Raw genomic sequence first — 14,332 nt, forward strand, 5'->3', positions numbered from 1 at the left:
TTTTAGGAGTGGGGGAGGGGGGGGAAAGGAGAGGGGTAGGGACAAGGAAAGGGGGTGGGACCAGGTAGAGGCAAGGGACCATATATTTAAGGAAGGGGGGGGGGGGGAGTTTTGGAGAGAGGGAGTGATGGAGAGGGGTGGAGTGATGGAGAGGAGAGGGAGTGGTGGAAGGGGGAGGGAGGGGAAGGGGGTGATGGGGAGGGCAGAGAGGGGAAGGAAGTGGAGTGATGGAAGGAGGGGGTGTGAGGGGGTGGTGTGGTGTGTGTGATGAGAGGGGGAAGACAATAGTGGATACTTACATGATTGGTTGGGGGCAAGCTCACTCCCCCAGCCTCATCGTCACCCCATTTCCATTCATGCATGGTCATGGACACATGATGGCGGTTGTAGATGCGTGAGCATCAGCATGGACGTGGATGCGTGATGGTGGTTGTAGACGTGTTGGCGTGGACACATCATCGGGCATGGTCGTTGTTGGTGTGGACAGGTCGTCCTGTCGTCATCATCGTCCTTGGCATGGCCTGGGCGTCATTTGTGGGTGCTGGGGTTTCTTTCGTGTCGGCTGGGTGTTGTTTTGTGTCTGCGGGCATTGTTTTGTATCCGTTGGGCATTGTTTTGTGTCCGCTGGCAGTGTACGTGGGTGCTGGGTGTTGTTTCGTGGGTGGGGTGTGGTTTTCGTGGGTGCTGGGGTGTTTTCGTGGGCGTTGCAGTGTTTTCGTGGGTTCTGGCATTCATTGTTTTGTGATGTGTCATCGCCACATTGTTGTTGAAGGGTGTTGTGGTCAATGTTGGTGGTCGTGGTGGCCATGGGTGATCGAGGAGCAATGTTGGCAGTGGTGGCTATGGGTGACAGTGATGGCATGGCGTTGGCGGCGGTGACGAGCATGGTGGTGGTGGTGGAAGAAGAGAGTGGCCATGTTTGGTGAGTATGTTCACCAAACAAACATTGTTTGTGATCCATCGAAAATAAATAAACTATAATACAGTGACAAATAAATAAAATAAACAGATTGGACTGGAATCCCATTCCTGCCCACTCCGGGGAACACCATTCCTGCCCATTCCGGGGAACATTCCAGTGTACATTCAGGAATCCACCGGAATGGAATCCACCGGAATAAACAATTTAGCAGGGCCTTCTGCTAAATTCCATTCCACCGGAATCCACCAGAATTCCACCAGAATGACCGGATTCCTGCAGGAATAGGGGGGGCACTGCTAAGACCTCCAATTTTCAGGGAATGACTCCTTGAAGAGTGGTAGTTCAAAATCTCCTCCGAAAACTTTCGCTGTATGACCTTCCATTCCCTCACCACTATGACTCTCTGACTCACATCTAACAGTTTGAATAGCGGTCATCTTTTCTGACAGAAAACAGTAACTTCACCTTGATGTCGACCCTCCAGCGAACAAAAGCGAATCTTTCCTAGAGTATACTTTGAAATGAAATGGATGGATGACATCGAGCACCCTCAAAAATTTCCTGCCATCAACATCCACCCCACCCCATCAACAGCCGTCCAACCCATCCCTACCACACTCGCCACCCCCTCTGTACTCTCCTCAATATATTTCTTTATCTCCAATGCAAAACACGCAAGAAGAAGGTGAAGTACCATCGAACTACCTTTCACCCCCATCCCCACGCCCATTTGCTTCTCAACCACCAGCTCTTCCTCCATCACTATCTCCACAGCAATGGCTCAAATACACCCGCCAACCTTGGCCCTATCACACCTCTCGCACATCCTGGAATTCTCATGCAGACGCCCATGCCCTGGCATGCCTGCAGCCTGCGTTTCTCAGACAGATGGCCAGACACCTCTGTTAGCGTCTTTTCATGGGATTGGAACATCGACAAAGGATGGCTTTCCGGTTGGAAATGACCTGGATGGGAATGGAGAGTCACTGTCATCTAACTGATGATATTACCCCCGCAAATAGATCACTTTGAGCTGGGGTGGATTCACAATGCTAACGGACTGGAGAAGCTCTGATTCGAGCACTGCAAGATGACATTCGACTTCTTACCCTCCTCAACTCCGAGATCGATGCCGAAGTCGAATTGCAGCTCCTTGACAATCGTACGGACTTGCGAGGAACATGAACGAAGATGGTGTCAGCGAGAGCTGAGTTCTTTTTTGGTGATGGGACACTGGGTCCTGTCAGGAGTAGTAAGAAGGCGAGCTCAAAGCTTCCATGGACATCTTTGTCCCCACGAATGGGTATCAATCCTTCAAGCTCAGCAGATTGTACCAGTAAAGTCTCTCCTACCACAATCGACGCCAACCCATCTCCCCATCTCCTCTCACTCACACTGCCTCATCCGCGATGCCCTACACGTGCAGTCTGACAGTGGTTCTTGGAAATTGATCACCATATCGTTGACTCATTCCATCGTCTCCGGGTAGGTCATACCAGCACCTTGTCAGTTGTTTTGCTGGGACGCACGCTCACGAGAACATCAACTGGTAGCTCTACGTACTCTCCTGTCCAAGATTCACTGTCTGTATGCTCTCTTGATACCCAAGGAAGCTTCTCCCACCTAGTCGCGGAAAAGGTGTGCACTCTCCACACCCTACTTTTAACTGCCTTTCATGACCCAATTGACAGTGTAGCAGCTCATTACGTGCACCTTGCCGAAGCTTTTCACAAATTCGTGTGACTCTTTCACCTGATTCCATCACAATGATGGCCCATTTCGGTGGAGTTGGTTTCTGCACACGGTTAAAGACCCCGATTGGACTGAGGTTTCAACAATGAGCTGTGTTGGGATGCTGAGCTTCATCAAAGTATTTGAAGTTCATAGGCGAAGATGGTGATGATGCTTGAAGGAGCGCTCACTTGTATGTTGCCATTCAACATCCATTGACGTGAGGTCGAGGGTTCTTGGCACAATTCCTGATCTTTTCAAGTAAGTCTATCTTTATTTCTATAAGTTATAACGGCAGTAACTAAAGCAGCTGGCTCTAGCAGGATGAGAAACATAGGTATCAATCTTATCAAAGTCCTGATACCTTTTCTTCTCAAATCCCTTTATGTCTTGAACCAACATTCTGTTACCATGACCAAGAGTAAGGTCGAGACTCGCAACTGAATCCCTTCCACCTAACTTTATTAATGTCAATAACAGATGACAGCAACCCAGCTTTTTACAATGCCCTCACCTAAAACCTTCTCTGCAGTGGCGCCGTTCCCTTATCTCCCATAAGCTAGGCCCTCATGCTATACACTACCATCCGCCAGACTAGTTGGGTAGGCCTTTCACAGACCACGGACATGCAGCTTCGAGGTCTCACAGTTGACACAGATGTTATGGGGCGGCTGGTCGGAGTTGGAGGAACTCAACAAGGAGATTTCTGGGGCACAAGTGGTCAGGGATCTTGTGGAATCTCTCAGCCGCATAGACCTACGTGTGCACAGGCAAAAGTCGTAGTATTTTCAATCATAGAACCAACCCTCAACATTTTAGCTCTGTCTACTTCCTTGAGAATGGGGTAAGTAAAAGTGGAATGGTGCCCATTGTGAAACCATGATTAAGCGCCCACCATGTAGACAAACACCAACACCATCTTCCAAACTCACAAAAAACTAGCAAAACAGCAGGCTCCAAAATGCAGCCACTCATATTGCTTGATGAGTCTCTTCATACTATTAGCGGTATGACAAATAATATGATGTGATCATTGATGGGATGGACAAATAAACAAAACTAAGACTCGAACTTGCGATACTATCATGTGGGGGGAGTTGGACCGTTGTATTGGGTTGGACCATTTTACTATTTCATCTCTTCCTTCTTCCACAATCATCCATTAGCCTCCAAGAATTGGTCATAGATAGATAGATGTCTCTCAAACTGATTCAGGTTCTTTACACAATTATTTCTAACTTGTGGCTTGTTCTCAAGACAAATGTAAAGTGTTTACACCAAGTTGTGACACACCCAAATTTGGTAGATACATGAGCATATGGCCAAAGTTCATTCAAAAAACTATCTCAAGTATATTATATAATCTTTTTCAATGTATTCTAGTAATTGAATCCCGTCCAAGTGCTCTGTGAAGTGCATATTGCAGGGACAGCCAGTTACACCACGGATCCTGGTGACAAGTTGAGACTCCACTGCACGCCAATTGCGACACTACAAACCAATGTGACAAACATGTGATGATTGGACCAAGACACCCTTTGGTGTATGCAAATGAACTTGTTTCATCGAAATCAAGCTACAGTAGCACCACATCAATAAAATTCCGTTAACTTCTGCTGAGACTTACATTAAGCAGTAACAACTGCAGCCTTTTCTCCCTACAAGCAAAGAAAATGTGTTGTATTTATTGTGCTATGGAGCCAGACACTGAAAACGGTCCAACTCCCCCCATGTGATAGTAGAGCGGCTGCCAGAAAGGTTGTGCAGGCAGCTTGGACATCATTGATTAACCCTAACGTTGGGTCCCAACTCAAAGCCTTTTTGGGCTTGTGTGACAGGTCCTGGACAGCGGCAGTGGTAGAGGAGAGGCTATGGAACACATAGTACAAAAGTGTGCCGCAGTAGGCCACCATAGCATACTTATCATTGTATGGTCATGTCAAGTTCAATAAATACATATGTCTACAAATGTACTGGCTATAAAAGCTCTTTCATTATAAAACTAACTACCAGTTTAACCCGGTCCCCTAGGGCCCTACTAGTTGTGATTGTAAGTGATTCAAGTCGGCAACATACATGATTGAGGAACTTGCCTTCCAGAAACAGGTGCCCTGCTTGAGTATTATGATGCATAGCACCAGCAGGAGGACCCTCCTCACATTGTCCGACTATGACAACCTTGGCAATCTGCATCATACACCGAGCGCGTGAGACCCACACAGCCAGGTCATTCTGGTACCTGGAGACCTCCTTACCATCCAACATCTATGCAGCTTGAAAATGACCCAGCTAGAGGAATCGACGCCCTGGAACTGTGTACAGTTCATGGTGCCTGTTACAGGCCTCTTCCACCTCAAAATGATGTGTGCCGATGCGATATGGCGAATCTTCATCCAAAGAAAGGAGTTGGTTCTGAGTGAGTTGATAGCGCACATCCATCGGCCAAAGTCGGAAACGCATGTCCATTCTCGAGATATAGCCATACTTGGGAATTCTGATGAGGACAGCGTAGATGATGTGCACAAAGCAGCTGTAGATTAGACGAAACAGTGTTGGTGACCGAAATGTGACACACCAGGGTTCCTTGCAGATTGGGACCCAACGTTAGGGTTAATCAATGATGTCTGAGCTGCCTGCGCAACCTTTCTGGCAGCTGCTCTATCGGGCGGAGTTCCCATGGCTGTGGGTAGTAGCAGCTGCTAATGTTTCCATATTTGGAAACATTAGCAGCTGCTACCAAAATAATTCCGAGAATGGAAACATTAGCAGCTGCTATGATTTCTGCATTCGGATGCTGCTATATATGGTAGATAGTTCCCACACCCCACATGACTTGTCTTGTACTTTGAATTTTCGATGTTTTTGACTTCTTTTCTTCCCACATCCTTGTGTACTGTATCATTTCTTGTGCTACTCATCAAAAGATGTATGATTTATTGATTCTACACTGAACAATATCCATTCCCTGACATATTTCATGATAGATCCTTCTAGATCTCACTGATCTACTCTGATCTTGATTGTGCTATGGACCCAGTTGAAGATGGTAATTTGCTTTTACTGTTGGTGCTCCTATACTCATATATTTTAAATCTAGAATTTGATGCAATCCCCAATGAGTTTGATGACAACTTCTTTAGCAATTTGACACATGAAGACTCCCTCATTTTGGATGGGGTTCCAATCAGTGCTCCAACCCAGTATTTGTTGGTTTGAGATCAAGATTTTTCTTTACTTGGTTCTTATATCTTTATGCAGGTCAACCTCAAGTAGCCTCTTACCAGATATTATCATGTCTGATAGTTATTCTGGCAATTCTGGGTAAGAAATCAGCAATCTGAATCATAGTTCAATACTAATAATATATTATAACTCTAGTCAAGATAATCAATCCTCCACATCACAACTCCCCTTACTTCCTCTTTGCGACCCACCCAATTCTACTAACAACCTTCAGATAAGCTTGTCTCCTGACTTAGATCCTCATGCATATCCATCTTGGGATTCTTCTAGTGATCAGATCAACCAAAGAAATGTGTCTGATAATTCTGAGAGCTTGAGGCCTTCTATATTTAATAATCTGGAAAGCTCTGTGTCTGGTACTCATCTACCTAGTACTCCTGGGAATCTTGAGAGCTCTCCAAGTTCTCCATCTCAGAGTCTTGGTGACTCAGACATGATTATTGATCTTGGGGGTCTCTATACTTGGGAGAATTCTTTCAATGCTGATGCACAGCATTCTGATACTTTGGCTGGGACTTCCTTCCAATTTGTTGATGTGAATATAAATGAAGCAAGTGGTGCTTACTCCTCAGATAAGCCAAAACAATTGCAAGGAAGACCAAAAATGACTGAACAATCTGAAAGGTCAAAGGGTAAACAGAAGTGAGTGCACACACCTGATACACCCCCTTCTAATGAAAACAATAATTCTGCTAAACTCCCCCTTCTATGTGATAAAGATGCACCTCGTGGCCCAAAATATATATCAGTTTCTCAGTGGCTTTCTGATAAAAGCAAGAACAATTCTATGGGCAATGCAGTTTTATCTAGTCCAGAAAATCTCCCAATTCGCACTATTATTCCTGACTCTGCCTCTGATGAAAGCACTATTGTTGAAGACAGTGATGAAAGTGATGAGATTGGAGTAGAGAGTTATTCTTCAGGAGAAACAGAAGCTGAAGAATTAGATCCTGGTCTTGAATGCCATGATGAAGAGTCAGAAGAAGAACCTCAGAAATCACCATCCTTTCCTCTATGGTTCAAAAAAGCTCTTGAGGAAAAATTGGCCATTGTTGAGAAAAGGGACAGCAACAGAACACTTATATTTTATGGAACTTATGAAACCTTCTGGGTTCCTAAAAAAGCAGGATGGTTTGTAATGATAAAGGCAAAATCTCTTGAGCCTGAATCTCTTTATGACTTTGGGCTATTCTACTGGGATCCAGAATTATTGGCCAAAATCAAATGCCTGGTTTGCAAGATCTCTTGGTTAACTCGTCATGGACTTCAAAAGATACCCCGTCGATGTGTTGGTCTTGATAAATGCTTTTGGATGATTGGTGCACGATATAAATGTCCAACCTGTAAAAATCCCAAAACTGGGAAGCATACAGTCACATTTATGAGCTGGGACTCAAGTATTTTAGCAGCATTGCCAAAAGCACTTGCAGCTGAATTTCCTGTAGTTCTCACAATGAAAAGTGCTCTCTCATCTCCTATTCTTGCCTTGCAATGGTCTCTATTCCAAAAAGGGCTGGGAGCAAAGCAATTCTCCAACATTCTGACCACTTTGCATGTGCGTCGCTTTGATCAAATTCATCTGCAGTATCTACATATGATATTTGAGAGCCAGACACAAAGTCATTGGGAAAATCAATCATTTCGACCATTTTCAGAGTTTTCTGATCCTCAAGGATATTCAGGATATATTCCATCCTCAACTTGGTTTCATAATCTCTATGATTCACTTATTGAAGCACATCTTCCAAGAATATACCAATATTCTGCGTCCAATGCTTCACAATTCCAAGTTGCACTAGCATGTATTCATGAAAAGCTATCAGAACTTGATGAAGGTGGTTCAGTAGTCATTGGGTTTGATACAGAATGGAATGTTGACAGAACCCAGGAAACTCAAAACAGGGAAAGACTGCAGTAGTTGCTATCTCATTTGAGAGCCACATCTTTGTCCTTCAAATATCCCAATATACAAAGGCTGGAAAGCTTCCAGTTGCAATCAAAAATATACTTGCAGGTGAGCGCATCTTAAAAGTGGGCAGGGGAATTAAAAATGATCTGAAACACCTTCAGACTGAAGGAAACATAAAGGATCCATTTCCAAGTTTTGTTGAACTTGCTCCACTTGCCAAAAAGTGTCACATAGCTCCAAATGCAAGAGTAAGCTTGACAGAGTTATCAGCTTTGGTTTTGGGCTTCAAGTTGAACAAGGATGATGCTATTCGAGTGAGCACTGAATGGGAAAACATCAATCTTTCTCAGGATCAGATTATGTATATTGCCCAAGATGCACATGCCTCAAAGTGTATATATGAAAAACTTGTTCAGCTTGAAAAATATGGAAATGTGCCTCAAAATGCAGCACCAGGGTTACCAGTTATAATTTATCAGGAGGATGGGCAAAAAACAATTGCATATGGTGCCTGGTCTTCATTAAATACTGAAGAAAATGCAGTTGTTGATGATATTGCTCTACAAACTTCTGATAAATTAATTGCAATTGAGATCCAGAAATTTTCTGTTCCAGGAGCAATCATTGAGAGCCATAAGAAAAAGGCACTCAAAGACTTCAGGCCACCACCTTTTGTACTTGTTTGTAAAAGAAAACAAGTGCATGTTTCAGTTATCCAAGAAATTGAGAGTGCTGAAGTTCAACAGACTGTTGGTTCAGATATACCAGTTGCAACTGGATGCTGAAAATCCAAACTCTACTGGTGACTCCTGGACTGGTGATGCTGATCTTGAGGTACACCCAAATTCTCTCCCAGAAACACCAGCTCAAAACCTAGAACATGATCCTGTCAGCACTCAAATTGGCCATGAAGCACTTACTGGTGTGCATAACTTAATGACAAGTGCAGGGCCTATCCGCAGTAGAGTTCTTCTAGATCCATGGCACATTTTTGACAGAATATCAATTCCAAAAACTCATGGACTCTGTCTACAATTTGCAAGAGCAATGTGAGATGCAATTTTCTTAATCAATGAAGAGGACCGTGCATTAGTTGAGGCACGATTAAAATCTGAGGGGTCATCATGGGATGAGAAATTCAAATTCCAGCCAAAATCACTTTGGAAACTTGTTCGACGGTATATACCACCTCCAGAACAACTTTATGATTTAGTTGAAAACATCTTTAAAACATATGGGCCTTTGAAAGACTCTATAGCTGGGCAACCTTTATTTTCACCAACTGCCTGGAAGAGTGCATGGAACGTCTTGAAAGTGATTCAAGCTGGATATCTCTCAGATCCCCCTGGCATTCCACTGTACTATCAAGTTGGCCTTGACAGAAAGAAAAATGGATTACCAGTGTGGCGATGCATCAGAGGCACAAACTTTACTGAAGGAGGTGTTCATCATTCTATTCGAGCTTGTTTTCCAGATTCTATCATCTCATCTTGCAATGCTGTCAACAGACTGGCTGATTCTCAACTTCACCACAATCTTCATGTTGGAACAAAAAACCAAACTGGACATAGATTTATTGGTCATGATGATATTTGGCTTTATGATGAACTGCAAACAATGATTGAGAAAACTAGAATTCATGTTCCACTTTCCTACAGGATTCAAGGTTGGACTAATGGTTCACTCTATGTGGATACATCTGAAGTCTCAGGAATTTTGCCAATCCCTTCCATACTGCATACTAAAGCTCTAATGCAGCCAAATATTCCTGGGGTTATTTCAAAATCACTTCATCAGTTTCTTGCTCAACGACAACAAACACAATTTGCAGTTATTGCTGTTCATACTGTTCCAGAGAAACTGTTATTTTCTCATCTTATTCAAACAGACCCATTTTTTAATCGTGATAAACAAGAGCCTGACTGGAAGACTGCTGTCCAAATCTGGAACCGTGATCATGCTGATAGTAAAACCATATTTTACAAGGTAAGAAACCCAATTAATGTTATATCAAAGATATCATTTATCAATTATACTTCAAGCTTGAGGAACATCTAACTGCATACTATGCAATCTGGCAGACAAATGTTGCACATCTTGCAACACAATCCCAAACTAGATCTCAATGCAAAGGAGTTGAAGCTCAAATTCATAACCCTGAAAGAAATACAGCTTCACAAATTTATCATGCAATAACACTACCAGTGGCCCAGCCTCCAACATCAGGAAAGCAACTGGTTAGCAGTCATTCTGCTGATCAAAACCAAGCAATGCTCTATAATATCCATTTTCCACCTGAGAATATTTCAGTTGCAGGACCAAGTGTATTGCCCAGTGGAAATAATACCTCAGGGCAACAGAAAAACAAAAAATCTACACAGGATGTTGGTCTGAAACATGCAGCAAGGAAATGTTGGAAGTGTGAAGAAGAAGGATGTTCAGGGAGAATTAGGAAGGATCAGTGCACAAATAGCTGTGGTTCATGTGGTTCAAAGGAATGTAAAGGAAAGGACAACAGACACCCCTCTCATCCTTGTGAATTTCTTTTGAGGGCTCAGAATGCAGACAAATCTACATAGTTTCATTTTTCACCATCAGAAGTATTATGTAAATGTGGTATAACAATCAATATATTTTGTGGTAATTTTCTGGAATTTTTCACCAATAGCAAGTGTCATAGTATTAATAGATCAGAAAATCCCTCCTTTTTCTCTTTTCTCTTTCCTTTTTGGGAATTTTTCTCTCTTTCCTTTTATACTCCCACAACCATGGTAACCGGGCCCTCTATTGCGAGTTCGAGTCTTAGTTTTGTTTATTTGTCCATCCCATCAATGATCACATCATATTATTTGTCATACCGCTAATAGTATGAAGAGATAATCTCAGCTCCAGATGTGTAGAGAGGTCCGGTCCAGCGGTCTGCGGAGTTTAAAGTCGGAGGCAAAAAAAGCGAACAAAACACGAACACAGGACCTCTCTACTACATCTGGTGCAATTTGATCAGTAGGGGTAGGCTCGTGTGACAACATCACGGTGGTCACTTTTGTTCACACCATTCCTCACGAAATAATACCACCAACTTCAATGTTCTTTCTGAAAATGACTTTATTACACTACCTTGATTGGATCTGAATAGTTGTCTATTTTTTTTCTCTTGAAGAGGCATGCTACTTGGTCAAAATCAAATGCTGATCACACAACCACATATTTTACTAATAAATTTCTGAGACTGGTGTGGACCTGCCTAATGGTTTGGAAACCATGTAGACTATATGTTTTGGCCTTATGGAACTGAGGATGTGCAAGTTTCCTGCTTTGGACTGTAGGGATGTTGCACAAGCAGATAACATCTTTTGCCTTATCCAATGCACAAAACTGGGTCCTGTGAAGTGCAAAATGCTGTCCCTTGTCATTGATTTGTACATAGGATTGAAGAGAATATTAGCTTTTATTTTTGCAAGCTACTTTTGAAAGACTGAGTTTGTTTCCTGCACCACTAACCTTTCAGAAGGCTTGTACTCTCCTTCAACTATGATTATTTGCTCACAATGAAGCTAAGGTGTAGAGCTCAGTTATTTTATACTTTATTGGTGATAAAGCATGCTATAAATCTCAGAAATAATTTTGGAGCAGACATGAAAGTTGTAGAGATGATTTGGGATGCAGGACTTCTTGAGGATGAGGTGTGTTACGAGCCTGTCACACGAGCCTACCCCTTCCTATCAAAATGCACCAGACGCAGGATCTTGCGCGTGAATTTTCTCATTTTTTTGCCTCCGACTTTAAAGTCCGCTGATGGGATCTTATCTCCCTCCTGGACAGCGCTTGATCCTGCCCTATAATGTCGGGAACGAGACTAATGAAGAGACTCATCGAGCGATACGAGTGGCTGCATTTTGGAGCCTGGCAAAACAGTCGAAGAACTTTCTCTCAAAGCCCGTCAACAACCCTATTGAACTACGCAGTAGAAAAACTCCCGTCAAAACCCGCCGAAAATGGGGAATAACAGTTGCAACACCCTCTGGATTCGAAGAATAGTGCGAGGCGCCTGTCCAGAAACTCTGCGAGATTCGGCGGTAGCTGAAGAAAGGGCTGAGTGTCATTGCGTCTTGGTTCCGTTTGGGAGCTGGTGAGTACTTGGTTTCGTGCATATCAATGACGCGTACTGATTCAGTAGTTGTCCAGCTTTTGGCTATACACGCCGTAGTCATGAGGCCAATTTCTACACGTATGTCCCCTTCCCATCTCAGTCCCTCGTCCATCTCTGACTCCAGCCCCACTAGAAGCCATGACCCGCCCATCCTTCGCCGTAATTGTCGAGGGCTCGATCACTAGTAACTACTAGGACAACTTTCCGACGCGCAACAACTTCAGTGTTCGGACGGCAACTCAAACGCGCCGTTAGGCTGAGGAACCCACTGGTAATGCGTGCCCATGAGGCGGAGGACGATATGTAGCGTACTTTGAGGGGAGGAGATGCCGAAACAGCTCAACTTAAGGTTCGTTCCATTCCCTTTGCTATCATTTTCCCGGTTCTTACAAACCCATACCACTACCGCAGATTCATTTACACTTACTCTCCGATACGCTAGAGTTTGCAACGTGTCTCGTGGCCCACTTCCCCAACCGTTACATCTTCCCAGCATTTACATCTATGTGTTGTGTCTCTGGGGTGTTATCAGGTACGCAAAGCTCGTTCTGTACGTTTCTTGGTCCTCATCTGGCTACGCCCAACTTGGTTTAGGGTGCAAATGTCGAAACCCGTCAACGTCTAATCCCGTAGGAGAGGACCGTAAATTGAAGACACTATCCCGATTTACTGTCCAGAAAAGGTGTGAATTCTTCTATATCTTTTGACTCGCCCATATGGCTCATTCTATTCTCCCCTTTTCATGGTATCCAGGCGAAATCTTCGCCGATTATTCTTTGAAGGATGGGAGGATTGCGGACGTTATCGAGCGGCTGCCCGCCAGTGTCAATGATGAGGAACACGAAAACGAGCATTGGAATCACCGCCATTCTTCCTCCCTCTTTCCCTTCGAAGACAGGACAGCTCAACACTATCACCAACACCATCATCCACCAAATATCCACAAATGACTCTCGCAGCACCACTTCAAACTCTCTTCGAAACAAATACGCCCTGAATGACTCCTGGCAACCATACAACACCCTCCCCGCCCTTTGAAGAGGAGGAAGCTGCCGTTAGTATGCTATACGGCGCTAATACCTTGGACGGCGGAGGAGAGGGATAATGCGTGGAGTGTTTGTGGGGTATGGAGGTGTTGGCTTAGGTGTTTGTAAGGAAGGATCAAGCTGCTCATCGTCACCAAACGCACCTACCTTAGCGTCCCACTTTCGCGTTCTCTTCCGTCTGGAGAGTTGTGCTACGAACCCGGAAATGGCGAGGGCGAATTGGATGTTGAGCGGCCCCAGACTCGCGAGCTCCCCTAGTCTGATCCTTTCCCCCCCCCAACATTCACCGCCAACCCATCTAGCCTGAAACATCTCCCCATTCCCCAACGTCACCTCATCAACCATACTCAAAATCACTCCATCCTTGCTCACCCTCTGCATCGTCAAGCGTTAGCGTTGACAACGGCGATGCTTTCAAGGGAGCTCACTGGCGAACAGAGGGTCGTGGCCGTTTCCAAGTTATTGAGGTGCGGTTGAAGGGCTCTTGATTCATCGGTTCGCATTTATTGTGGAGTCTTTTCAAGTAAGGTTATTTTCATTCCTATAATGGTGGTCGCTAACGAGTCTACACACAGTTGGCTCTTATAGGTTGCTTATAGGAAGTTCTGTCGCAACCCCTCTATGTCTTGAACCCACTAGGAGACTACGAGTCCTCATCCGACGCTATCACAACTTAAGCCCAAGTCGATGCTTGCGAACGGAAGCCCTTCCACTTACTTCCCTTATGTCAACGATGGACGACAACAACATAGCCTCTTCAACGCCCTCACATAAGACCCCCTTTTCCGTGCCGCCGCTTCTCTTTGTTGCGTTTTACCGCTCCAACGGGGGACAGAAGTTGGCGCCTCACTACCCTAAACAGGGTAGGCCAACATGAAACAAACGTCGTTCGGACGGCAACTAAAACACGCTGCTAGGCCAGAAACTGTTCGTGATACATACAGGACGATATTGAGCCGATATTGAAGGTGTTGGAAGGATTTCAAGGTTTGTTTTGTTGCCTCTTTTGTTGATATCGCCTTCTTATGGTCGTCACTACCGCAGATCCATATGCGCCGCTTCTTCAATACGCCTGATTTTCTAAACTACCTTTCACGACCCAACTAATCGTCTAGCAGCTCGCCTCGTACACCTTGCAAAAGCTTTCAACGAATCAGAGAGACTCCTTTGCCCGATTAGGTCGCAATGATGGCCCATTTTGGTGAAGCTGGCTTCTGTGCACTTCTCAGTTAGACTACGCTGGAGTGTCGGGCCTCGACACTCCAACACTGAAGACACTTGTTTGGTTGTGTTTGGCAGGAGCCTTGGAGTAGATTATCTACACCATCATC

General features: G+C 44.4%; 4 protein-coding genes across 4 annotated transcripts; 2 read left to right on the top strand and 2 right to left on the bottom strand.

Moving 5' to 3' along the window:
• Positions 1–4,432: 4,432 nt before the first annotated feature.
• On the bottom strand, positions 4,433–5,331 carry LACBIDRAFT_328289 (uncharacterized protein; the record flags this gene model as incomplete). The annotated part of the gene is made up of 4 exons (XM_001882361.1): positions 4,433–4,522; positions 4,730–4,840; positions 4,909–5,147; positions 5,229–5,331. The coding sequence occupies 4 exons, from the start codon at positions 5,329–5,331 to the stop codon at positions 4,433–4,435; spliced, it is 543 nt and encodes a 180-aa protein (XP_001882396.1).
• A 1,169-nt stretch (positions 5,332–6,500) lies between these two features.
• Positions 6,501–10,199, top strand: LACBIDRAFT_328290 (uncharacterized protein; the record flags this gene model as incomplete). Its single annotated transcript, XM_001882262.1, has 9 exons — positions 6,501–6,538; positions 6,707–7,451; positions 7,778–7,910; positions 8,040–8,485; positions 8,565–8,727; positions 8,804–8,854; positions 8,899–9,791; positions 9,887–10,042; positions 10,122–10,199. The coding sequence occupies 9 exons, from the start codon at positions 6,501–6,503 to the stop codon at positions 10,197–10,199; spliced, it is 2,703 nt and encodes a 900-aa protein (XP_001882297.1).
• A 1,475-nt stretch (positions 10,200–11,674) lies between these two features.
• LACBIDRAFT_299289 (uncharacterized protein) lies at positions 11,675–12,106 on the bottom strand (the record flags this gene model as incomplete). Its single annotated transcript, XM_001882362.1, has 1 exon — positions 11,675–12,106. The coding sequence occupies one exon, from the start codon at positions 12,104–12,106 to the stop codon at positions 11,675–11,677; it is 432 nt and encodes a 143-aa protein (XP_001882397.1).
• A 353-nt stretch (positions 12,107–12,459) lies between these two features.
• Positions 12,460–12,787, top strand: LACBIDRAFT_299290 (uncharacterized protein; the record flags this gene model as incomplete). Its single annotated transcript, XM_001882263.1, has 3 exons — positions 12,460–12,487; positions 12,550–12,637; positions 12,709–12,787. 3 exons carry the CDS (start codon positions 12,460–12,462, stop codon positions 12,785–12,787), a joined length of 195 nt encoding a protein of 64 aa, XP_001882298.1.
• Positions 12,788–14,332: the final 1,545 nt, after the last annotated feature.

This window comes from Laccaria bicolor, genomic scaffold, assembly GCF_000143565.1.
Source record: "Laccaria bicolor S238N-H82 LACBIscaffold_16 genomic scaffold, whole genome shotgun sequence".
Classification (NCBI taxonomy): domain Eukaryota; kingdom Fungi; phylum Basidiomycota; class Agaricomycetes; order Agaricales; family Hydnangiaceae; genus Laccaria; species Laccaria bicolor.